The 26,583-nt window shown below is 48.3% G+C and overlaps 1 protein-coding gene across 1 annotated transcript in view; it reads right to left on the bottom strand.

Moving 5' to 3' along the window:
- LOC136661239 (bone morphogenetic protein 8B-like) overlaps positions 1–24,251 on the bottom strand; it is a 46,140-nt gene extending 21,889 nt beyond the window's left edge. The window contains exon 1 of the mRNA XM_066638324.1: positions 24,065–24,251. Within this exon, the coding sequence (XP_066494421.1) occupies positions 24,065–24,227 (163 nt within the window). The 5' untranslated portion in view covers positions 24,228–24,251. The remainder of the gene's footprint in view (positions 1–24,064) is intronic.
- Between the last annotated feature and the right edge of the window lie 2,332 nt (positions 24,252–26,583).

The following is a 26,583-nucleotide window of genomic DNA, read 5'->3' as shown; positions in this document are numbered from 1 at the left end:
GAAAACCGGGGTGTTTAGGAGCACATTTTGGGCAACCTACCATCAGAGCACATTACACTTGTGCTTTGTGAACTGTGTTGGCTTCCAGTGTGCTACTGGGCACAAATCAAGGTGTTGCGGACTACCTACCTTATTACCCACAACCTGCCTGCACACCTCAGTCATCAGTGTGGTACCTTCCCACCACTTCCCAAGGCATGGATAACAGGGACACAAAACAGGGTCTTTACGGTGGTAGCACTTCAATCCTTGAACTCCCCCCCCCCCCCGAAGTCAGGCTAACTCTTACATTTTTTAAATTGGCAGTCACACCTTTTTGTTTCCCTTGGCTTATCATTTTCTTTAGTTTCTTTACTGCTTTTCTGCTTGCTTATCTACACCGAGCACAGTGGCATAACTAAGAGGGGAACAGAGGGGACATTGCCCCAGGTATCATCCCTAGGGGGTGTGTCAACCTGCACCCCCGATGGTGGAACCTAAGGCCTTCTGAGGCTGAGAGGCTGCACTTGGCCTCCCCAGATCTGAGAAGGCTTCCTGGAGGCCTTAGAAAGGCACTTCTGGTTTTTGCAAAAGTGCCATCCTAAGGTCTCCATGAAGCCATCTGGGGCTCCCATGGGTGCTTGATCCCGGGGCCCAGCACACTGTTTCTGATGTTGTTTCGAATGCTGTTTTTAACATGTTTTAATATTGTTTAAAAGAATGTTGTAAGCTGCCTCAACGGTCCCTTTGATGGGACTGAGAGGGTGCCTAGGAATATTTTAAAACAAACAAAGGCTGCCTCCTTCACTGTGGGTTAGTTACTCCTGATGTTCTGCAACAGCAGCTCAAGCTGCCCATCCCTGGATGCCAAGCCTACACCACTACTGACCAGGAAGTCCTCTCCACATCCGCCCTGGCTTGGCATGCCTGACAGATGCTTTTTGTTTTCCTACGAGAAAAAGAAAAAAAGAAAAGGAAAAAGAAGAGCTTGTGGTGAACCCAGTAGCTGGAAGGAATGACTTTTTAAGAGGCAGAGCTGCGTAATTAAAATCTCAGCCTTCAGTTTGGGAGAAGGGCACTCTGTGGCTCACTTACTCCTCTTGTGTAAACATCGAGCCCGACAGGATGATCACGGTGAAACAAAAGAGAGTGGAAAACATGAAACTTGCCCTTTAATGACTTTATTAAAGCACCAAACAACATGAAGCTGTGTTTTTCTGTAGCCTCAAACCATTTTTGTTTTTTTTTGTTATTAAGGTTCAAAGTTTTGGGCTTTTTCATCTACTTAACTTTATTAGCAAGCGGTTTGGAGAATGACATGTAATAGCTCGTGCCTGTGAGTTGCTGCCAACCTCTGCAGTGCAAACCTAAGAACATAACACAGAACACAGCCCAAAGCCAAATTCTTTGTTACTGGTCAGTTGGGAAGAAGGGGACATCCCCAACTATGGAGCAAAAATGGCATCTCAAGAACTAAGCAGCCCCTTCAGGATGCACATTGCCATCACTGCCCCAAATGGCTCCGACAGCGGGGGGGGGGGCTGTTTACACGGCTCACTGCGGCACCTGCCATATTTTCCGCTCCACCTCCCCTTTAGCTATGCTTCTGAGGCCAAGATCTGGAGGCACCTGATACAACCCCCTTGCTTGGGCAGCTCAGGTTCTGCTAAAAGCCTGGATAGAACCCCCTGGGAGCCCCCTGTATTATTTATTTATTTATTTGCAGGATTTATATCCCGCCTTTCCACTCCAGAAAAGAGCACTCAAGGTGGCTAACAAGTGAAATATAAAAACCATTAAAAAATATAATGAAATATAAAAATCAAACATTTAAAAACAATAAACACAAACAAAACATTAGATCCCCCCCCCCCAAAAAGAAGAAAAGGCCATGCCTCCTTGTGTCAGCATTAAAAGGTTTGTGTAAATAAAAAGGTCTTAAGTCCCTGCTGAAAGGACTCTAGAGAGGCAGCTGTTCTCAGCTCCAGGGGAAGGGAGTTCCACAAACGGGGAGCCACCACCGAGAAGGCCCTCTTTTTTGCCGCCATCCCCTTCACCTCCACTGCCTTGAGCTCTAACAAAACATAGCAGGAATAGTAGTGTATATATGAAGGACCCACCTAGTGGGTCCTGACCCACGGTTGGAGAAACACTGGTATATATGAAGGACCACTTTAATGTAGAAGGGACCAAATAAAAATGTAGATTAAAAAACATACAAACATCAAACTAGTTTATCAAGTATTTGCATGATTTTAATTTAATCTAAATAAAAATGTAGATTAAAAACATACAAATAACAAGCTGGTTTATCAAATATTTGCATGATTTTTAAGCAACATTTTTATCCGGTCCCCTCTACATTAAAGTGCTCCTTCATATGTGTTTCTCAAACTGCGGGTTGGGACTCACTAGGTAAGTCACGAGCCAATGTCGTGGGTCCCCATTCATTTCAATATTTCATTTTTTATCTATTAGACTTGACGATCCCATGGTATGTGACTGCATTCAGGGAAATGTTAAACATCTGTACTTTTAACATGCTACTATGTATATGCTTTTAACAATGATAGTCAATGGGACTTACTCTTGAGTCAGTGTGAGTAGGATTGCAGCCCAGGATTGTTAAAAAATTTTCCTGCTTGATGATGTCACTTCTGGTCACGACATCACTTCCAGTGCGTCCTGACAGATTCTCATTCTAAAAAGTGGGTCCCAGTGCTAAAAATTTGAGAACCACAGATATATAGTATTCCTGCCGTGCTTTGATGGAGAGCAAGTTTTACTTCACCATGTGGGGGATCCATGCCTTCTAATAAAAGCATGGCTTTCATAATTAAATTACTGTAATTAAATAATTAAAATATTGAGAAAGCTTGTGAAACATTTTTTTGTCTGAGTACCCCACCTTAATGGAAGCTTGCCCAGACATGTTCTGCAAAGATGTCCCTGCAACCAGTTAGGAAGAGGCAGAAAATAAAAACCCAGAAAACTTTTTCTTCCCCTCCATCTCCCAAAGCTAAACAGCAGCCAAGTTAAATTCCCCTAATCCCATAAACAGATGACAGGGAATGACAAGACTGTGTGGTTTTGGGTTGTTTGCAGGGTTTGTCTCTGTTTTGTTTTTCCCTCTGTTTCTGCACACTGCTAATGAACAACATCCCCAAGGTGGAACATGTTCTTTGCATCTCTTGAACTTCTGAAGGCTGGGAGCCCTAGAACCACACAGGGATCAAAATAGAGAGGCTCACAGATTGGTGAGCCCCCGCACAAACATCTGTGGTGGCTTCCATTCCAGCATATGCTCCAGACAAGGGGGCTGATTTTAGAAGTGAACTGAGCCACTGGAACTGAGGAACTCCTGTTACTTGCCTTTCACATACAGACGTGCTCCCGTATCCATGGGCTTGTTCAATTCCAGAATCCCCTGCGGATATCTGAATCCACGGATATGGGGATGCCCCAACCCTCACCCTCTGGAAGGCTTCCCCGGGCCTCTCTATGCCTGAAAACGGCAAAAAAGTCACTTTCAGTTTTCACAGAGAAACTGTAAGAAACTTTTTTTGCTATTTTAAGTCATTCTCACACTTTTCTTACCAGGACTCACTTTTTAGAATCTGTTAGAACCCACCAGAAGTGATGTCATGACCAGAAGTGACATCAAGCAGGAAAATTTTTTAACAATCTGAGGCTGCAATCCTACCCTCACTTACCCAGGAGTAGTCTCATTGACCCTCATATACGCAGTAGCCTGTTAAAAGAACAGATTGTAACATTTCCCCAAGTGCAGTCACATACCATGGTAGCATCAAGTTCAACATATTAAAAATAAAATATTGGAATGAATGGGGACCCACCTGAAATTGGCTCGCGACCCACCTAGTGGGTCCTGACCCACCGTTTGAGAAAGTTGGAGTCAAGGCCTTGCCTACAAGGTGTGTGTGTGTGCATGCGTGTGGCCCCTCCCACCTCCGCAGGTAAGTGAATCTGTGGATACGGGATCTGCAGATACAGCCCCCCCCCTATACTCCCACGTCTTAATAAGATGCATGGGTGTCAGTTTTGCTGGGACTGGCAGAAAGTAGTTGGGTCCTGTAAGACAAGCCATGCAGAAGATGCATCCTACATAAAAGGGTTATTTGGAATGTAACCTCTGGTAGGCTGTTAAAAAACGACAACAACGAAGGGAAACAAATCTATTTTGCACGAAAGTTACCTACCATACCACACTACTTCTCAATGTAATCCCCACCCGAATTGAGGCATTGTAGTGGCGTGGCAATGCCTTTTGTATGCCCTCGTCAAAGAACGTTAACGCGGACCCCATTCACTGCATTTTGTGTGAGGTTTTGGGGCACCCACCTTGCACAAAACGTGCGATAGCCTAGTTTCATGGTCACAGTTCCATATGGAACCACCACGTAACGCTCCCTACACTATTTCTGAACTTTCCATCAAATTCCCTCAAATTTCACGGATGATGGAAAATTCAGAAATTGTGAACCAACGGTGCTCGCGAATCACTTGGTTGACTCATTCAACAAGACTGTCTGTCACCACAGTAGCAAGTATGTTGTGCAACTTACTTGCACAGCAGATGGGGTCTGCGTTGATGTTCTTTGACAAGGGCGTACAAAAGCTTGTGCCACGCTACAAGGGCTGTCTTGTGTGCTCCCTGGGGCATTTGGTGGGCCACTGTGAGATACAGGAAGCTGGACTAGATTGGCCGGATCCAGCGGGGTTGTTCTTAAGGAGCTGTTCTTCTTAAGGGGGCAAGGTCACCAAAACACAAGGAGGTGACCTGGAGAAGGGCAACAAGATCGCAAGCCAGAGCCTTCTTGGGATAGGAGAGCTGGGAAGTGACATTCTCAGGAGAGAAAAACCCAGAAGTGATGTCAACATCACATGCCATCATGATGTCATCACCTAGGGCGCTGCAGCCTCTAGCTACGTCACTGTTGTCCATTCCCACCACTTCTTCTTAGCTTATAATGTCAATTTACTTCCTTGACAAACTTTTCAGTCTGCCCCGTTGAAGAAAATCTCTGCAGGTCTGAACAGGATGTCTTTGACATCCCTGTCGGTTTCAAGGTATTTTTAGTTACAGCTGAATATCTCTCTATAGCTCATGTGCGGGAGATGCATGTGCACATCATTTCGTGCGCTATAAATTACACCTCCACTGTAATTATACTAGGCCCCGGTGCTTCTGAGTTGGTCTGCGTGCCTTTTTCAGACACTAAATTAAAAGGAAATGCAGGCACTCTGAACCATAAAGAATTTGGAGTTTTAAAATATATGTGCAGGAGATGCGAGAAGGGTTCTATCTAGCAGAAACCAAGCCAAGAAAATAAACCTAAAGCAAGTTTTGCCTCGAGGGGAGGGTGTAGCATTGAGGCACCCACAGGTCTGCACAATCTTAGATAAACTGCTCATGGTGGCATTTGAATCATATCAGCAGTTTCTCTCTCTCTCTCTCTCAGCCGTAATGCTTAAGAGTGCGCAGAATTCTGTAGCCATCCAAGAGCCATCAGTTTTTTCCCAGCAGTAGGAAGTAGGTTGGGTGCTCTCTTATGGCAGTCCAATATCCTCCCATTGCATAAAGTGTCATGCTAGGGAACATCCCTCTGACCCTTGCTTCCCGGGTCTGAAAAGAGAGGAATGGAGCAGAAGAGAATGTGTTGAACCCCTGCCAACCCACCACCTGAGGCAACTTAGTGCCCAATCCTATCTCGGCCAAGTGCCGGCGCTGAGCTCCATTGCTAGGGTTTCGCAAACGTGCCATAAAGCAAGTCTGCGGCACGTGGAATGTAAGGAGTGCCGGCGCTGGGCCTCAGCGCTGGGCCTCAGCGCTGGAAAGAGGACTCTGTGGGGCTGTCAGCAGTAAGTGGCACTGTCAAGTGGCGGTGAGTTTTCTAGCGATGCAGGAAGGACGGGAGAAAGTGAGGGGAGGGTGGAATGAGGCCCGGAAAGGCTGTGCCGCCATATCCAATGCTCCCTCTTGGCTTGAGCCGCCGACTCGGGCCTCTTTGGATCTGCACCCACTCAAAAGCAGGCGCAGATCCAAAGAGACCCATTGTCACTAGCAGCATTACCCGGGGTAAGGAAGCAAACCCTTACCATGAGGAGACTCTCGGCGCTAGCCCAGTGCCCATAGGATACAGCAGCCACCATTTCGGTGCCGCTGTATCCCTGGGCACCAGCAAGGATAGGATTGGGCTGCCCACCTCTTAGATCAGTGGTTCCCAACATGTGGTCCGGGGACCACAGGTGGTCCTTGAGACCCTGAGAAGTGGTCCACGAGGTCTCAAGAAAAAAATGATCACGTTTGATCACTTCCAGTGTGTCTCAAGTGAGACCATGGACCACTGGTCTCACCACTCTGCTACCACAGACCACTGAAATGTCGGCTGTGGCTGTAGGTAGTTTGGCTGTGGCTGCAGGAAATGTAGGCATAAACCTCATTTCATCTGGCAAATACTGGAAGGTAAATTCTAAATATCGCCCTTAAACTTTCACATTCCGTTAGCCCAGGGGTGTCCAAAGTTTTTGGCAGGAGGGCCACATCATCTCTCTGACACTGTGTCGGGGGCCAGGGGGAAAAAAAAAGAATTAATTCACATTTAAAATTTGAATAAATTTACATAAGTTTACATAAATGAATATATTAAAGATGAACTTATATGAATGAATGAAGGCCTATAAAAGGCCTTGCACAAAGCAAGGCTGGCCTTTCCTTTTCTGCCGCAACTGCATCACAGATGTGAAACAGCAAGCAGTGGAGGGAGCCCTCATCCCACAGCTCATGAGAGAGATCAAACAGTCACCCTCATACTGAGAGCAGTTGTGTCGGGCCAGTGCAGGCTCCAACAAATCTCCAGAGGGCCAGAGGCTCACTGGAGACTGAGGACTCCTTGAGGGCCTCATTGGGAGTCCTCGAGGGCCGCAAATGGCCCCAGGGCCGGGGTTTGGGCACCCCTGGGTTAGCCCACGATCAGATGGCTCCTTATTTGACTCTTTTGATTAATTCTAAGGAACATCATTTAATTATGTAAGCTAGATTTAACGTTCTGTCAGCAGTAACTTTAGGAAGGTATCATATGGTCCCTTTTCTTGACCGACATTGCCCTTGTTCTCTGTTGCAGGTTGAGAACCTTTCTCAAATAGTCTTCTCTTGCCCGATTCATACTGTGCTCTGTCTATCTAGAACAGCCATTTTCAACCACTATGACATGGCACACTGGTGTGCCGCGAATGGTTCCTAGGTGTGCCGCGGGAATTTGGAAGAGGGTCATTTATCAATAGGACTGTTAGGGAATGTGAGCCCCCATTGACAGCACAGTGTGCCTTGTCAATTGTCAAAAAACTAATGGTGTGCCTTGACCATTTTAGTGCCTTGCCAGTGTGCAGAGAGATGAAAAAGGTTGAAAATTACTGATCTAGAATATAACCTAGCAAAGAAGGCTGGGCTCTCAGAGCAGCTGAAACTTGTATATCTATTAAATGACAGCCCTGTAGATGTGCTGTTGGACACTGCTAACTTCCTTTTGTCAGTTGTAGAAAAGTATGGAAACAGACCTGTGTGATACGGTTCATTTGTATAGTTTATTTGTATTTTAATTTTAAAATTTGTGTGTGACTTTTTTTAATGTTTAAATTCTATTTTATTTTAATGACGGGCAGCCCAATCCTGAGCTGCCAGGGTCGCCCAGCCTCGGCGGCACCGAGAACGGCTGCTGCTGGATCCTGCACACCCCGGGCTACTGCAGGAGGCACCTCAGGAGAAAGGGGCTTTTGTCCCCCTCCCCCGGGAAAGGTAAGCAGCCCTGCAATGGGGCTACTCACTTTACTGCCGACCTAAAGGTCAGCGGTAAAGTAAAGGCGCTCGTGTAGGGCGCCGAGCCCTCCACGAGTGCCTTGGAACCTGCGGAGCAGAGCTCCACGGACCCACCTCCATCCCTCCCCCAGCACACCTCCAGCCCGCCCCCTCCCCGCGTCACGCCTCCGTGTCACGCCTTCCTCCACCCTCTCTCTGCCCCCCTGCCAGCCTCTTCCTCCCTGGAACGTCTCCTCCGCAACCCCGTCCCCTCTTACCGTGCCACAGCTTGGCGGTCTGGGAGACCGTCAAGCTGCAGAAGCTGGCGACCACCCCGTGATAGCCCAGCACCGGCCAGCGCTGGGCTAGCATGGGCGGGAGCCCAGCGATAAGGCTAGCAAACATGTCTTATGACACGTTTGCGACAGTCCACCGCGGCATGGAGCCGCGGCACGGAGCTCAGGAGTGGGCTCTTATTTGTTGGAACAGACGAGTTAATGCCAATAAAAGTCTCTAAATCTAAAAAAAAATAAATCTATATTCTAATTAGGAATGCATCTTTCACCATTATTCCACAGCAGGCTTTTCTGCTTTCCAGTCTCTTAATTTAAAATACTTCCATATTTCAATTGCTCTGCTACTTACTAGAGACTTTCTGGGTGGGTGCATAGAGAATAGTACAACTGTGTGAACTCTGCACACAGAAGACAGCAAACTCTGCACTGAGCTAATGGAACTCTGCAACTAGCATACATGATGCACATTTGCACAACTGATTTTGCGCAAGTCCAAGTTTTTTGTTCTTTTCTGGTGCCTCTGCTAGACACAGGCTGATGCAGCCTCAGGTCACCAAAGCCCCAGCATCTAACCAGAAGAATCTTTATTTAGTAATGCTTCTGGTGTCTAACATTTTTTTTTTGCTAGGCATTTCCCACACACTTTCAAGAATATTATTGTATGCCCAAGGGCTACAAACTTCCTCTCAGAGAAGGAAATGAAAAAGAAAAATTCTTACTGTGGAGTCTGTTAAACCTCAACTGGTGGATTCAGACTCCACATCAATGTTGTTAACTTACATGTTCGATTTAAACCGTTCTATACAGCCAGAGCTGCTGGGTCCAACTGGAAACATTTTTGTGGGGCTCCAAGTTCACAGCCAAAGTCTGTAGAATCTTAGAGGCATTAATAAAATTTATTCTCGACTTTATATCTATATGGTAGAATGGAATGCAATCAAAACATGTGCTGAAAAAGTGCGTGTGAGTTAATGGACCCGATGGATTTAAGCACATTTTCATATAAAATTGCATACATGTAAGCCTACAAGTAAATGAACAAAGTGTGCAGATCATACGGTGATGTTCTGTGCTGGTAAGGCACAGAATGTCACAACGTCCAGTGACGTGGAAATGATGTAACACTTCTGGGTCACCAGACCTCTGAATGTGACTGGAACCTCATGTGCATGTGCTTGGCTTCTGCAGCCCTCAGAAAGGCTCCCAGATGCGTCTAGAAAACATCTCCGATCGCATCCGAGATCGCATCTGCTTCTGACCACACATCCCTGATGTTAGAATAGGGACCTTTGAAATATAAATAGTTACAAAGCCACTTGTTTCAGTGACTGTGAAATGATTTAGTAAAAATAATAATTTTATTTTTTATTTTTACCCTAGTGGGTAAAATTGGGCACAGAGCCCACTTGGGAGCAACTGGTCCAGATGGCTTAAAGAAGACCCTGTATACAGCTTCCTGGTGGGACTTCTAACCCTGGCCAGCTGTAAGGTTTCTCCTACTCTAAGGAATGAAAGGAAATTTGGGGTGGGCTGTATCTAAGCAGGGACTGAAGCTTCACAAGTTCATTCCCCAAGAGCATCTTGCGATCAGCCTCGGAGAGACCTGCCTGAAACCCTGGTTAGCTGCTGTCATTCAGTGTAGAACATAATGCTCAGGTAGATGCATCAACAGAAAGTGGCTGTCTATGTTTAAGGCAACAGTGTACGGTTAATTGAGCATTTAGGCATTAGACGCAGTGCACTTTGGAAGCTGAATCCTGCAGCCAGCGACACATTCTGCAAGGTTTGCATCCTTCTGGCAGCAGCTTCGCTACAACAGATGCACTACATTATTAACACCACCCTGTCCAGTCAGACATGCTATACTTGGGGCTGGGAAAAACCCAAGCATCTGAACCTCCAGCTCCTAAAAATGCAATGCTGTGGCCACATGGAACCAAAATATTTTCTCAGCTTCCTTCAGGACTTGGCTCAGAAGAGATTCAGGAATGAGTATCAAGTGGGAAATATTTGCCTATCTACCTTTGGGTGAAGAAAAATATGGGCAAAGCTTCCCTGCTCTGCGAAGAGCGAGGCTTTCCCAGACTGCATGGGCACAAGTAGAACTTTCTAACACTTGCACTGGGTGTTTCTTCAGCTGCCTTGTGTGCAAAAGGAAGACAAAAACCAACTGCTGGTGAAGCAGAGGGGAAGGCCACCAGTTAGCAATTATGCCGTCTCCAAAAGGGAACCAGGCTGCCCAGCTGCCTTCCCGAGCGCCCACTCTGCTCTCCCATGTGCCCCCAGCTGTTTTGCTTGCTAAAACGGACAGAAGGGAAGCAGCTCCACCCAAATTTGGGCACGGAGGCCAAGAGCTGAAAAGAGCAACATCCTGCAGGCTTAGCTGACCTCGGGTCCCGAGACGGCTGCCTGGTGTCCAAGAACTTTTCAGAGGAGTTCAGAAACGGCACTGTTTGTTTGGGGTCTGACGGGAAAATGTTAGAAGAGAGATGGGCAAGAGGGTGGGTTGTTCCCGCATAGTACTAATACAAAAGTCTTCTCTTCAAAAAGAACAGTGCTAACACAAACACATCATTAACTTATGGAACTCATTGCCACAAGATGCGATGATGGCCACTAGCTCAGATAACTTTGGAGAAGTTTTACAGCCCAACCCTAACCAACTCTCCAGCACTGACAAATGTTCCATCCTAACAAATGTTCTGTTACATTGAGGAGGCCTGAGCACCACCACAGGATGCAGCATGGCATGGCCGCATTGGCACTGGTAAGTTAGTTAGGATTGGCTGTTAGACAAATTCATGGAAGAGGTTGGGAGGGGGGAGAGATAAGAACATTTCTAAGATTTAAGATTAAGGTTGACTGTCTCTCTAGTTCAGCATTGTTTTGACAATTGCACAGAAGGGAGAATTTTGGCAGTTACATTTTCATAGAATCACAGAATGCTACTCGTAGTATTGGAAGGGACCTTAGAGATCCCCTGCTCAATGCAGGGGACTACAGCATCTCTGACAGATGGCCATCTGGTCTGTGCTTGAAAAGCCCCAATGCAGAAGAGCAACTGCATGGAGCAAACTGCACTTCACTTACCACGTCTGCAGAAGCACCCAGGTGGCCACAATTGGAATCAAGATTATCAGAGAACTGGAAGGTATCTTAGAGGTCATCTAATCCAACCCCATTTAGTTCAGTGGAGGCAATTCCTACAGCATTCTTGACAAGTGGCTGTTCAGCCTCTGCTTGAAAACCTCCAGCAAGGGAGAACCTATTATGGCATGAGGCTGAGAGTTCCAGAGCCAGACAGCTCTTACATTTAGGACATTCTCCCTACTACCAAAATCTACTTCCCTATAATTCAAACCCATTAATTAATTAATTAAAAGGGAAAGAGGAGGGATCTAGGAAACTATAGGCCAGTCAGCCTAACATCTATACCGGGTAAGATGGTGGAATGCCTCATCAAAGATAGAATCTCAAAACACATAGATGAACAGGCCTTGCTGAGGGAGAGTCAGCATGGCTTCTGTAAGGGTAAGTCTTGCCTCACGAACTTTATAGAATTCTTTGAAAAGGTCAACGGGCATGTGGGAGAACCCGTGGACATTATATATCTGGACTTTCAGAAGGCGACACGGTCCATCACCAAAGGCTGCTGAGAAAACTCCACAGTCAGGGAATTAGAGGACAGATCCTCTCCTGGAATGAGACCTGGTTGAAGATCAGGAAACAGAGAATGGGTGTCAATGGGCAAATTTTACAATGGAGAGAGGTGAAAAGCGGTGTGCCCCAAGGATCTGTCCTGGGACCGGTGCTTTTTAACCTCTTCATAAATGACCTGGAGAGAGGGGTGAGCAGTGAGGTGGCTAAATTTGCAGACGACACCAAACTTTTCCGAGCAGTGAAGACCAGGCATGATTGTGAGGAGCTCCAGAAGGATCTCTCCAAACTGGCAGAATGGGCAGCAAAATGGCAGATGCGTTTCAATGTAAGTGTAAAGTCATGCACATTGGGGCAAAAAATCAAAACTTCACATATAGGCTAATGGGTTCTGAGCTGTCTGTGACAGATCAGGAGAGAGATCTTGGGGTGGTGGTGGACAGGTCGATGAAAGTGTCGACCCAATGTGCGGCGGCAGTAAAGAAGGTTAATTCTATGCTTGGGATCATTAGAAAAGGTATTGAGAACAAAACTGCTAATATTATAATGCTGTTGTACAAATCGATGGTAAGGCCACACTTGGAGTATTGTGTCCAGTTCTGGTTGCCACATCTCAAAAAGGACATAGTGGAAATGGAAAAGGTGCAAAAGAGAGCGACTAAGATGATTACTGGGCTGGGGCACCTTCCTTATGAGGAAAAGCTATGGTGTTTGGGCCTCTTCAGCCTAGAAAAGAGACGCCTGAGGGAGGACATGATTGAGACATACAAAATTAAGCAGGGATGGACAGAGTGGATAGAGAGATGCTCTTTACACTCTCACATAACACTAGAACCAGGGGACATCCACTAAAATTGAGTGTTGGGAGAGTTAGGACAGATAAAAGAAAATATTTCATTACTCAGCGTGTGGTTGGTCTGTGGAACTCCTTGCCGCAGGATGTGGTGACAGCATCTGACTTGGATGCCTTTAAAAGGGGATTGGACAAGTTTCTGGAGGAAAAATCCATTATGGGTTACAAGCCATGATGCGTATGTGCAACCTCCTGATTTTAGAAATGGGCTATGTCAGAATGCCCATGCAAGGGAGGGCACCAGGATGCAGGTCTCTTGTCATCAGGTGTGCTACCTGGGGCATTTGGTGGGCCGCTGTGAGATACAGGAAGCTGGACTAGATGGGCCTATGGCCTGATCCAGTGGGGCTGTTCTTATTTTCTTATGTTCTTATATTCTTTCCCCTGGGGGCTGGGGATAAGAATAGGCCCTTGGTTTGGCTGTACTTGTCGTAAGAGGCGTAGATGGGACTCGTTAGCCTGGGAAGGCAGCTCATCTGAGAGAAGGAAAACTCTTATCCCAAACCTCCACTGCCTTGTGGCTATATCCAGTTATGGAAGAGGCTTCAGGAGTCAACCTCAAGGCAAAATCCAGAGCCGGGGTCCCTAAGGCATTTCATGGCTGAACACAGTCACGTTCTGGCAACTCCTGCAATGCCACTGGAACCAACCGTACTGGCTTCTGCCTTTCCATTGGACCATTTCAGCGACGTGGAGAGGGGGGATTTGCTGCATGGGTAATAGTCTATCCTCCATATATGGGTAATAGTCTATCCTCCATATATAATAGACTATATAGATAGGGCAGGAGGTCTGGTCTAGAGGGTAGAGTCTCCATCTGCCTGAAGATAACATCCACAAGGTTGCCGGTTCGAGGCCACCAGCACCATGCGACCCTGAAGCAGCTGACAAGCTGAAGCCGAGCTATTCCATCTGCTCTGAGTGTGGGAGGATGGAGGCCAGAATGTGAAGCCAGATCGAAATGAAACACCTGAATGTAGTGGTTCTTGAAAGAAAGAACCTTCTTTCAATTGTAAAAATCCCTATTTAATAAGGGATTTAAATAAAGCCTGCCTATGTAAACCGCCCTGAATAAAGTCTTGAATAAAGACCAAGAAAGGCGGTATATAAATACCTGTTGTTGTTGTTGTTGTTATTGTTATTGTTATTATTGTTGTTATTATTATTATTATTATTATATCTACCTTACCCAGGTTTCACGCACTGGAGAGGACACTGTTCCGGAACCACTATTCAGAGTGTGATGATACCATAGTCTTCCGAGACTGAGGGATGCCAACTGACAACTTATATTCTAGTCCTAAAGAGCCACAAAAAGCAATTTCCCTCCTTATGCATGACAGCCCTTTGGATACCAGAAGACAGCTATAATATCTCCCCTTCTTTTTCTCCATGCTAAACGCACCAAGATCTTTTAAGCATTCTGCATAGGACATGGATTCCAGACTCGCTATCTTCACTTGGATTCTTCACCAACTTCACCTGCCCTTCACTGAACCTGCTCCAGCTTAACAATGTCATCCTTAAAACATAGTGCTCATGTTCACCTTGTGTTCCACTAAGCCACCTAGATCCTTTTGTGCTGCTAGAGTCATGTGTGCTGCGACCAACTCGGTTCTCCCCACTCCTGTACTCGCGCCTCAAAGTTTTTGTACCTATACGCAAGAAGACAGTATTTTTGCCCCTACTGAACTTTATTTGTTCTATTATGGTAGGAAAAAGTGGTGCCTAGTGAGCTCTGGTGCAGCTCCCATTCTTCATTTTGGGGTTAGGGAGTGCTTCTGCAGGAAAAATTCCCAGGGGATTGTACCCAGGAGGTTTACCCCCCTCACAGGCCTTTCATCCAGGAGATTACTAAAGGCCAAGACAATACATAAACATAGCATTTCTCAAACCGTGGGTTGGGACTGATTTCAGGTGGGTCATGCAGAGCCTCCACAATGGGTGACTGAAAGATCAGATAACTCATTGCCTCAAGTCTTGAGGCTTTTCAAAAAACAGATAGCTGTTAACTGCCCTGCAAAGAGCTGAGACTGCAATCCTATGCACACTTTCCTTGGAATAAGCCACACTGAACTTAATGGGACTTACTTCTACTCAGACAAGCATAGGATTGGGCTGCGAACTCCTGCGATTTGCAAGACAGCTGCTAACTGCTCTGCAAAGAGCTGAGTTCCTGCGATTTGCCAGCTTGTGTAAATCCAGGGAGATAAATATTTGAGCGTCTTTTTACTGGTATGGTTTTCCCAAGTCCCTCAATGACAGGTAGCGGAGGCAGGTGTAGGTTGGGTCACATGACAAAGGCTGCAATCCTATCCACACTTATATGGGAGGAAGCCTTATTGACTATAATAGGACTTACTTCTGAGTAGACATGCATAGGATTGGGCTGTAAGCCCCTCAAGCCTTGAGGCTATTCATTCAGTCTGCCTCATTATGAGAACTGAATAGAGCCCTCCCAATAAACAAACAAAATATTACTTGTAAGTAAGTAAGTAAGTAAGTAAGTAAGTAAGTAAGTAAGTAAGTAAACATAAATAATTTCTTTCTAGATCACCTTGTTTAAAAGTCCCATAAAGATAGGTGGGTTCCTATATTGTGTCATTTTAAAAAGTGGGTCCTGATGATGAAAAGTCTGGGAACCACTGCATGGAAAGATCCCAGCTCTGGGGCTGCCCAGCTGCTCCACCATTCCTTGCTCATAAGCAAGCCATTAAACTGGGTGGCTCCCACAAGCATTCTGTACTTCCCCAAAAATAGTTGCCGTGGACAATGAGCGACTCCCAGAAGGCAACCTCAGTTTCCTCTTGGCATTTGGTGTCCGCAGGCCTTGCGGTCAGGACGGGGAGTGCGATCCAGCTACTGTTTCCGTTCGAAATCAAGGCAGCTAGCAAGAATCCTAAATTTAAAATGTTCTCAGAATTTCTCTGGTGCAAGAGGCCTGCCGTATGTTCTCCCTCTGGAGATGTTACCAAAGGTGAACTCAGCCTGCAGGCGAAAGGGTGGGGAGGGCTTGTGTATTTCTGATCTTTGCAGTACATAAGGGGTAGGGTGTATATTCCCGACAGAAATCCATGAGTACTCATACCATGGGGTGTCAGCAAATTTTATTTACTTTGATTCCGAAAAAGCTTTGTGTTTTTATTTTTTGCTCCACAAAACGTGGAATCTATTCAAGTTCTGATGGACAGCACAGGAAATGGGGGTAGGCAGTTTTCAAATGCAGTTATTTAATATTTTCACTTTGAAACACAATCAGGATACCAGTTATAATAAAACACAAACTTTTACCCCCCAAAAGAGAGGGCAAGTTACAAGTGTTCATGCTTAGAGAGCTTAGAGAGCAAAAACTGAAAACATGTTAAAGAAGAGGAACATTTTGATCAGGGAACTAGAGCAGTGGTCTTCCACCTTTGTTGTGCCATGATCCCAATAAATAAATAAATAAAGTATGAATCTGGGACACACTGTTGGTTTGGAAACCCCTGATCAAGAGCACTTTCATTAGAAGGAAAGGCTACATACAACGTTTGTGATTTTTTAGTTCAGAAAAAAGGAAATTAAGGAGAGACATTCTTGAGGCATATAAAATTAAGCATCGTGGATGGATAGAGAGAAGTTTTTCTTCCTTTCACAACAATAAAAAAACCCGAGTCTTTCAATTAAAAAAAAACTGATTGGTGGGAGATTTACAACAGACAACTGGGAAAAACGTCTTCACACCGGGCACAATTAATTCATGGGGCTGGCTACCACAAGAAGTGATGCTGGCAAGAAGTGATGCTGGCCACTGGCCTGAATGGCTTGTAAAGGGAGAACAAGTCTTTATGGCTGCTTGACATGACGGCTTTGCTCTGCCTCCAGGTTCAGAGGCAGTCTATGCGCACCAGTTGCAGGGCAGCAGCAATGGGAGAGGTGCATTCACCTGTATGCTCTTCTTGTGGGCTGGCCACTGTGCAAAGGTGGATGATGCTGGAGTACATGGGCCTTGGGCTGATGCAGGATTTCCCTGCATTGTTTGTTTGTTTGTTTGTTTGTTTGTTTGTTTGTTTGTTTGTTTATTATTATTATTATTATTATAACAGGTATTTATATACCGCCTTTCTTGGTCTTTATTCAAGACTTTATTCAAGGCGGTTTACATAGGCAGGCTTTATTTAAATCCCTTATTAAATAGGGATTTTTACAATTTGAAAGAAGGTTCTTTTTTTCAAGAACCACTACATTCAGGTGTTTCATTCCGATCTGGCTTCACATTCTGGCCTCCATCCTCCCACGCTCAGAGCAGATGGAATAGCTCGGCTTCAGCTTATCAGCTGCTTCAAGGTCTCCCCGTTCACGGTGCCGGTGGCCTCGAACTGGCGACCTTGTGGATGTTATCTTCAGGCAGACGGAGGCTTAACCCTCTAGAACAGACCTCCTGCTTATTATTATTATTATTATTTTTATATTTTATTTTCCTGCTTATTCTTATTTTCCCCTGCTTTATTTATTTCCTTGCTTTTCCTTCCCTGCCAAGAATTCCAGAACATTTAAACACTTGAAATAAATTCTGCCAAATGCAATAAGCAGAGACACCACACATTTCACTTTCATCATTTGTTCTGAGTGCAAAATTTGCTTAGTGTTTGCTTGGGAACACGTAACAGTGAGGCATCCGAGACATCTCACAAATTGCTTGACGACACAGTCATACAGTTGGTAAAAGGACGAGACACGGCTCCTTCTTGCTTAATGAAAAATGGGAGAGTTTATGGGAGGTGGGGGGGGCAACTTATTTTGCATGCGTACTGCAGCCTGAGCTCCTTGGAAGCAGGATGGCAAAGTGTTGAAAGGAAAATAATAAACCTAATTGTTGGGCAGTGGCATCACTGGGGGGGGTACAGGCTGCACAGGGGTGACACCACTACTGGCCAAAATGTTTAAAATCACGGTGTTTTCGAACATTACCAACATGTTATATATCATCTGATGCATAATTTCATGCAGAATGCAATGGAAAAAAACCGTGTCGAAATATCCCTAATCCATCAAACGTTAAAGCCAAAAACCAGCGGGGATAGGGCGATGGTGCGTCACCACACCCACTGCCTGGGGTGCTGCCCCACATGGGAGCATCATGGGGGTGATGCGCTGGCCTCCTGCACCGGGTGACACAAACCCCTGTGACACCACTGCTGTTGGGCACAATCCCTCCAATAAATCAACTCCTCCGATACAGAAGTCCACCCTGCTGCCACCCCTGGGAAAATTTTCATTGAGAGTGCCCCTTCTGAGCCTCTGATTCTGCAAGGTGTCCCTGGGAGTGGGCAGGTAGAAGCCGTCACTCGCTGCCACTCCACTACCTGCCTCCGTTCATCTCACAGCCAGGGCTCAGAGGCAGGCCCTGCTTTAGCAACCAGGTGACCCTTTGCACCAGGATAGGCTTCTCCTCCAGAAGGCCAGTGAAGTTTTTCCGGGCTGAATCTAAAAAAAGCCACAGCTCGAAGGGAGGCTGGAGCAGTCCCTTTCAGTCTTTTCCCACAATTACCCATGTTCCCTACCTGCCACTTATCTCAGCTCTTCTCACATACATCAAAGCTAATTAGGATGTGCGTTTTAACTGACATCCCAGTAATTCTTCGAATCTGGCATCCTTCCAGCTGCAGGGCAGGGTTCTTGCTGTGTGTGGTGCTGGGAAGGGGAGGGAAGTGCCTCCGCTTTACACATCTGGAATGCGAATTGGTACATATGTCAGGCAACGTTCGCAGGGGAGCGGTCCAAGTACTGCCCGATGCAGAGTTTTAATCATCATCACTATTTTTGCACTACTCAACAAAAGCCTGTGCAGCACATTCAAACCTACACAACTGACCAAATATCCCATCACACCACTGCAAGCGCTATTACGGATTTTATAAATTGCTTGAAAATTGGCCTGCTCAGGGCCTGTTTGGGAGCTGCAATGCAGGTTTTTGCGGGGGCCCACTCCCCACAGCCCGGTTCCATGTTAGTTAATGGGGAGAAGGGAGCAATTGCCATTCTGGGTTTTTTTTTTTCTCCCAAAAGTCTTAAGCCAACCTAGACATTTAAATCCAATTTCATCTCTAGCATGCAGGCTGAAATGGTTACCTCCAGCACGCCCCAGGCAGAGGGCTGGTTCCAAACTGCAAATAATAATAATAATAATAATAATAATAAAAAACCAAGGGAGGTTTCTTGGGGGGATGCTGGTTAGGAAACCACCACCTCTTGTGCTTCTCGCACCGCTGGGAGTTTCAGTAAGTCAGCAGTTCAGACGGGAACCAGCTCAACTGGATTCCAGCACCCCTTCCGCAAGGCAACCCAAAGTGCTGCTTTGATTCATTGGTCCAAGTGTCACAACATTAAATCATTTGTTCCACCCTGTCCATGGAAATGGAGGAGATGAAGGCCTCTCCCCTGGCCTCTCCTGCTTCCCCCTTTGCTTTCCTCTTGCCTGCTAATGTAGCAACACAGATCCTCAGCTCTGGGGACCCACCAAGTCCTATCCTGGGTACATTTGCACAGTGGTGAGCACCACTATCACGGCTGGACCTGGTTTGCCTTGTCTATCCTTCACTGCCCCCCTCCCCCACTCTCATCTTATTTGGGGTGAAGGAGGCTGTGCTGAACAAAACGGGCAGCGCAACCCAGCCATGCTCAGTCATTCCACAGGAAGCAACCCTTGCTAAAATTCATCACCCACCTGCCAGGGCTAGTTCCCATTGGTCCAAATCCTAACCAACTTTCCAGCACTGGCATAGCTGTGCACATGGGGCATGTGCTGCATCCTGCAGTTGGGTGGCAATCACGGAGGCCTCCCTAAAGTAAGGGAATGTTTGTTCCTTTACCTCAGCGCTGCATTGTCCTTATGTTGGTGCTGGAAAGTGGGTTAGGATTGCACCCAGCATTACAGAGAAGCCAGGAAAGCCTCCAAGGACTTATCTTCTGCATGTCTGCTCCAATGTGGGAATTAGCATGGACTGGTTTACATAGCACAATCAAGGCTGCAGGGAGGGGTGGTGATTACATGCTTGAACACAGTCCCATCCCCCCCATCCCCAAATACCTCTCTACAAAGATCAAAGAGAAGGGGGTCATGCTAAAAATCTCATGTCTATGAGGTTGGCTGACTGGGGCTGCAATCCTATTCACACTTACCTGGGAGCAAGCCCTATTGACTATAATGGGATTTACTTCTGTTGTAGGCATGCATAGGATTGGGATGGTTCTTCAGGCAGATTGATGGTGGGCAAAGATTCCCACCCCACCCCCTGAGCACCTGCTTCCACTGGTCCTCCTCTCCCTCTCTGGATTTGAAAAGGAAGAAGGAAGTAGAGCAAAAGAGGAAATGTAGAGGAGGGTTGGGGGCTAAAGCCAGCAGGGCTGACTTTAGGAGCTGCTGGGCCCAGTTAGAAACATTTTTTTGAAGGGCCCCAGGTTCACAGCCAAGGAATGTAGAATCTCAGAGATAGAAATGAAATCTGTTACAGACTGCATATCTCTGTGACAGAATGGAAAGCTATCTAAGGGCCCAATCCTATCTAATTTTCCAGCACCGGTATAGCTGCAATGCAGCCCCAAGGTAAGGGAACAAATGTTCCCATACTTTAAGGGGGCCTCTGTGACTGCTGCCCCACCACAAGATGCAGTGCATGACCCATTGGCACAGCAGCACCGGCACTGGAAAATTGGATAGGACTGGGCCCTATGTGTGCGCTGAAAAAGTGCATGTGAGTTAATGGACCAAATGGATCTCAGCATATTTCAGTGTAACACTGCAAACCTGTAAGCCTACAAGTAAACAAACAAAATGTGTAGATTACCTTTGAAAAGTAAATAGTTACAAAACCACTTGTTTTAGTGATTGGGAAATGATTTAGCAAAGATTAATTTTATTTTTTGTTTAGGAAAAAAAAATCCAAAATGGTCATTGTAATGTGGTGTTGTGTGTATTTGATTACCCTACTGTAATCTAAGCTATATTTGGGGCCCTTAGGAGTGGGGCCCAATTGGGAACAGTAGGTCTAATTGGCTTAAAGCCAGCCCTGGGTATTAAGTAGCTGGGGGTGATGGCAATGGAATCTCCATGCTTGCCCCCATAGCACTTTGGCCATTGCCAGCAATACCAGAGATTCAGGCCAGGGGTCAGTTCAGCCCGCTGGACCCTCTGATAGGCGTGGGTCCTCAGTCAGTTGCTTGCCTGGCTAGAGTACATCCAACACCTGAGTCCACCACCCTCCCTGCCTCCACATTTCCTTGTTGCAACTAAGGAGGGAGAGTAGTGGTAGTGATGACCCTGACTTTCTGAAGTGCTGGTATTCTGTGAGCAGGGAGTTTTTCATCTTTTCCGTGGGGCAGACTCTGACACACAATAGAGCAGCCCATGAACTCCTCTGATTGCATAAACCAGCACAACAAGACATTAAACACACAAATGTGTAACAAAGACTGCTTGGCTACTTTTCCAAAGGAATAGCAACTCATGGGGGAAAATTTGGAGTGGAGCAGTGGTGCAAGGGGCTGCAGCGAGGGACGTGGTGGCACAGTGGGCTAAACCACTGAGCTGACAGCAAGGTTGGCAGTTCAAAACTGCGTGACAGGGCGAGCTCTTGTTGCTTGTCCCAGCTCCTGCCAACCTAGAGTCGGACATAACTAGGCTTAATGCCGGGGGGGGGACCTTTACCTTTCATCCTTTCTGTACCAGTCACTGCTCTCCAAATTCCCCTCCCAAAGAGATTTTTTTTTGGGGGGGGGAGGAGAGATTGGGGTCCTGACATGTGTTAGAGCCATTTGTCTGTCTGCCTGTCAGCCATGAAGAGCAAGACAGACACGTCCCACTTTCAGTGTCCCTGCAGGAAGACATGCCATCTTCCAGAAAGCAAAGAACTACCAAGATTTCATTGTTGTGTGTTGTCAATTTTTGCAAAACTCAGAACTATGGCTGGCCCATCCATGAGGCCAACTGAAGCAATCACTGAGTAGTGGTGGTGGTGGTGTTGCCTTTCTCCATTTCCCAACTCATATCTAGTGCTTCTAATCCTTTCTTTGACTGGAAAAGACTCAGGAGAAAGAGGAAGCATGGAGGAGAGTGATGGGCTAGCCCACCTCCATTTCCCATCTCCCTTTTTGTTTCCCAATCTAGGGAAGAAGAGGGACAGAGGCTGCAAATCCAATTCCTGACCAAGTTGGGGGGCAGTGTTTGGCATGCTGTCTCAGGCTCTAGGACAGGGGTGTCAAGCATAAGGCCTGCGAGCTGAATGTGACCTCCAGAAGCAATTTGTCTGCCGCCCTATTATAATTGGGCTCTCCCAGCTTGATAACCCATATCTTGAAAACATGGTTTGCACATTTTCTCTTCTATTTGCAGCTTATGAGTTTCTATGTGAGAAGAAAGTGCTTATTTCTAGCCATCATCTGCTTAATGACATTACATCCTGCTTAATGATGTCACACCAGCCCAGGCACCATGAATGCTAACTTCAGCTCTCTGTATGACACGAGTTTGCGGAACTGACTGTTAGACTCTGATCTGAGAGGCTAGACCTCCACATGGATTCAAGAGTATGGTCCTGGGCCACTCTCTCCCTCTCTTGGTTCCCAGTCTGTGAAATGGACGCAATAATGGCCAACCTCACAAGCTCACAAAAGAGAAAAAGCACAGAAAAGGAAGACTGCAAAGCCGTTTACAAGTCAAATGGGGTTATTTTGGCTTTACATTCAACAGTGGCAGAAGCCTCAGTGAAATCAATTGGAGCATGGAAAAATCTCTTGCAATTTCAGACTGCCTAAGAGCCCAAGTCTACTCTACTGTGTCTACTCAAAAGTAAGACCCATTATAGTCAATGGGGCTTACTCCCAGGTAAGTGTGGGTAGGATTGTAGCCTTGGACTGGTGGGTTGTCCCGACTAGAGACAGCAGGGCTTCCCTCCCTCCCTCCTATAGTGGATTGAAGTTCCTCACTCTCAGGGTAACACACACAAGTTTAGGGGGACCAAATGTCCTCTTTTTCCAGGACGTACCCTCTTTTTTAACCTCATGTCCTATGAAAACTTAAATGTCCTCCTTTTCCCTGTGAACAGGCAGCACATGACCTTTTTATAATTAATAAATTATATGCAATACAGTTTTAAATTTATTAATACCTTAGTAATATAGTGATTAAATTAACCCCACAAAATCAATATAGGAATGTTCTCAGCTTTTATTTTGTTATGTCCAATATTTTTCTTGGATGTCCTACATGTTGGGGTGCCTTGTCCTCTTTTTCGGTTATGACACCTGGTCACCCTGCACAAGTTTAAAAATTTATTTAAATAGAAGAACCCTCCTAACTCTCCCAAGCAGTTGCTGATTGTTAAAAAAAAAAAAAAATTCCCCCAAAGTCCCAAAGGCTGCAATCCTATCCACAGTTACTCAGGAGTAAGCCTCACTGACTAAACATAGACATAGTGGCCTGTTGAAGGTACAGACCTATCACATTTCCCCAAATGCAGTCACATATCATGGTGGCATCAAGTCTAATACATTAAAAATAAAATGCCTATTGAAATGAATGGGGATGTCCCTCCTGCACCATTCAGGGGTCACCTGAAATTTAGTGGGTCCCGACCTACAGGTTGAGAAACCCTGAGCTAACAAATTTATTTTGCCGCTCCTCTGCTCCAGTGGTCTAGAACACTTGGCTCTGCGCCTCCTTACCTGCAGGGTCTGCTAGCCATTCACCTTGGGGTGAAAGGAGTCTGGAGGGAGCTGTATTAAGCCAAGCTGCGGGAGATTGTAAGGTGGGTGCCCTGCTTGGGGGGGGGGCGGGTTCTGAAAACCCTAGGATTTTCTGCTGTCACTACTGGGGGCTCCCAATGAGGTATATTCCTTGTACAGGGAGAAGTGGTTTGGGAGGCTCTAACCACTAGTTCCCACTAGTGCTTGTGCAACAGCTGCCCCGGCATGCAAACAGGGTGCCCGGTGCTGCTGCTGTCCAGGGTGGCACTTGGTGGAATCGCCTTCTGCTTGCCCTCTTGCCCCTGTGGGGGTTCAATGCTGGGGGGGGGGGAGCTTCGCAGCACACAGCCCAGCAGGGAGGCTTGCGGGGTCCGAGGGTTGCTCCCAGGGCCACGGAAGGGAGTGGCACGAGAGGGGCATCGGGTCCCTAGCTGGACGTGCCAAGGGGAGCGTGCGGTGCCAGGCAGGGCGCAGCGGTGGTGGGCAAGCAAGCCAGGCAGGGAGGGGGTCATCCCCCCCTAGGATTTTGTGCTGTCACAACTAGGGACTCCGGGGGCTCTGACCACTAGTCCCCACTAGGGCTTGTTCAAACGGGGTGTGCCAGCGCTGCTGCTGCCCAGAGTGGCACCGAGAACCCCCTCTGCTGGGGGGGGCACAGAGTCCAGCAGGGAGGCTCCCGGGGCGCGGGAAGGGCATCAGTGCGGGCCGTGCCCGGGCAGGGGGTCGCCGCGCCGGACTCACCCAGGTTGACGAAGCTCATGACGGTGTCCGCGCGGCTGGCCGCCCTCCTCTGCAGGGGTCCGGGCAGCCTGGCGCTGCCGCCGCCTGCCCAGCCCGGGTGCCAGGCGCTGCCGCCGGCCTCCTGGTGGTCGTGGCGGGCCAGGGCGCGGTAGAGGTCGAGCATGAAGAGCGGCGCGGAGGCGGAGGGCGTCCGGGGCCGCGGCCGGGGCGGGGGCTGCGGCCGGGGCCGGGGTCTGCCCGGCAGGCCCAGCAGCGCCAGGATCTCGCGCTGCATCCCGCGCCTCTCGCGCCCGCTCAGCCGGCGCTGCTGCTGCTGCTGCTGGGGCTGCTGCGGGCAGGAGGCGGCGCGGCTCGACGCCCCGCGGCCCGCGGGCTCCCCCGCCAGCAGCGCCAGCAGCAGCAGCAGCGGGATCGGGATCGGGGCCGGCAGCAGCCGCATCGCGCCGTCGCCCAGCCGAGCCGCACCCGGAGCGCAGCTGCCGTCGGGGCGCCCTGCAGCGCACGTGCTCCGCCTCTGCTGCTGCCGCTCGTCGGGCCGGCTGGGCGGCCGCTGCAGCCAGCCAGCCAGCCCCGGCCCGGCCCTGCCCTGCCCTGCCCTCCTCGGAGGGCTCCGCTGATGACGTGGGCCAGCGGCCGCGCAGCCCCTGAGCATGTGCAGAGGGCCAGCAGCGGCAGCGCCCCCCTGAGCATGTGCAGAGGACCAGCAGCGGCAAGAGCCCCCGAGCAGGTGGAGAGGAGTGGCAAGAGCCTATGGGCATGTGCAGAAGGCGAGGAGCGGCAGAGCGTCTGGAATTGTGCAGAGCAAGGAGCGCACGGCCGCTGAGCAGAGCACCTGAGCAAAGGGCGAGGGGAGGCAAGAACTCCTGACCAGGTTCAAAGGAGAGGAGCGGCGGAGCCCCTGGGCGTGTGCAGAGGGCCATGAGCGGCATGGGCTCCTGAGCGTGTGCAGAGGGCGAGCGCTGGCTTTCTGCTCGCTTTTTGTTCTGAGCTCAGGACGGCCACGACTCGCCCGCGAAGGAGGGGAGGCTGGAGGAGCGCTCAGTGGGGCCGAGCGAGCGGTGTGGACGGGGCGCCCCCGAGCCCCTTGCAGGACGGGGGCTGGAGGAGACCCCAAGGCAGCTCTCTCCCAGGACAGCTGCTTGGCCCCCAGCCCTCCTCCTCCTGGACCCCGCTGGAAGGACCCCGTTGGGGGGCAAACATGGAACGCGACTCCCAGCAGCAGCCCGCACGCCCGGCCGCCCACCCTCGGGGGTTCAGCACCTGCCACCTGTGCGGGGAGGGGGCCGGCCGGGCTGGGCTGTCGGAGCGCCCCGCTGGGAGGCGCCGGAGGGCGGCTCGATCCCCGACTGCAGGGCCGGAGCCTGGCAGCACCGCCTCCTGGGTGCGTTCGCAGCACCCCCCGTGAGCTCCGCATGGGGGCAGTCCTCTCTCCGGGGACAGTGCCTGGGACTCCACGCGGGTGGGTGGCTGGCTGAGAGGATCATGCACGTGTGAGTGAACCAGACTCAACATCACACCTGGAAACAACCCCCCCCCCCTTGTCTCCATATCCTCAGTTGCAACATGGGGGGTGGGGGGTCGTTCCCTCCTTGCATGAAATTATTTGACCCCAGAAATGGCAACAGCCAGAAACCAGCTTGGAAGCGTTTCGGGTTCCAAGACCATTTTGGGCAACTCTGAAGGTAACACATGGAACTCCTTGCCACAGGATGTGGTGATGGCACTTGACCATTAAAAGGGGTTTGGATGGACTGATGGAAGCAAAGGCCATCATGGGTTACAAGCCATGATGGGTACAGGCAACCCCCTGAGATGAACTCCCCAGGCCAGTGGTTCTCAAACTTCTTAGCGCCGGGACTCACTTTTTAAAATGACACGCGCCTAGCTTTGCAGGACTTTAAAAAAAAAAGGTAGTCTAGGAAAAAAAATATTTTTATTTATTTAAAGTAATATTTTATTTATTTGCAAAAATTGCAATCCATTTCTCATAATGAGGCAGCCCTATTGAATAGCCTCATGGCTTAAGGGGCTTAGTTATGGGACTAAGGGCGCAATCCGAACCAACTTTCCAGCACTGACTTAGCAGCAATGCAGGCTGGGTAAGGCAACAAACATGCCCTTAGCTTGAGGCCTGCTTGACTACCTCCCCACTGCAGGATGCAGTGCACACCACATTGGCACAGCTATATCAGTCCTGGAAAGTTGGTTAGGTCTGTGCCCTAATGAAGCCTTCCTTTGCCCCCACTACCTGTCATTGATGAACTGGGGGGGTGGGAACACAGTTATTTATTAACACAAGCTTGCAAACTGCAGGAGCTCGGTTCCTTTCAAATTGCAGGAGTTCAACACTCTGCAGGGAAGTTACTACCTATCTGATTTTTTGAATAGCTTCCAGGTTTGGGGCAATTACTGATCTGATCTTTCCATAACCTGTGTTGTCATCGGCGGCTCTGCAGGACCCACCAGAAATCAGGTCCTGACCCATCAAGGGGGACCCAACCCATAGTTTGACAAACTCT

The sequence above is a fragment of the Tiliqua scincoides genome, chromosome 10 (assembly GCF_035046505.1).
Source record: "Tiliqua scincoides isolate rTilSci1 chromosome 10, rTilSci1.hap2, whole genome shotgun sequence".
Classification (NCBI taxonomy): domain Eukaryota; kingdom Metazoa; phylum Chordata; class Lepidosauria; order Squamata; family Scincidae; genus Tiliqua; species Tiliqua scincoides.
This window is presented reverse-complemented; position numbering and strand designations above follow the sequence as displayed.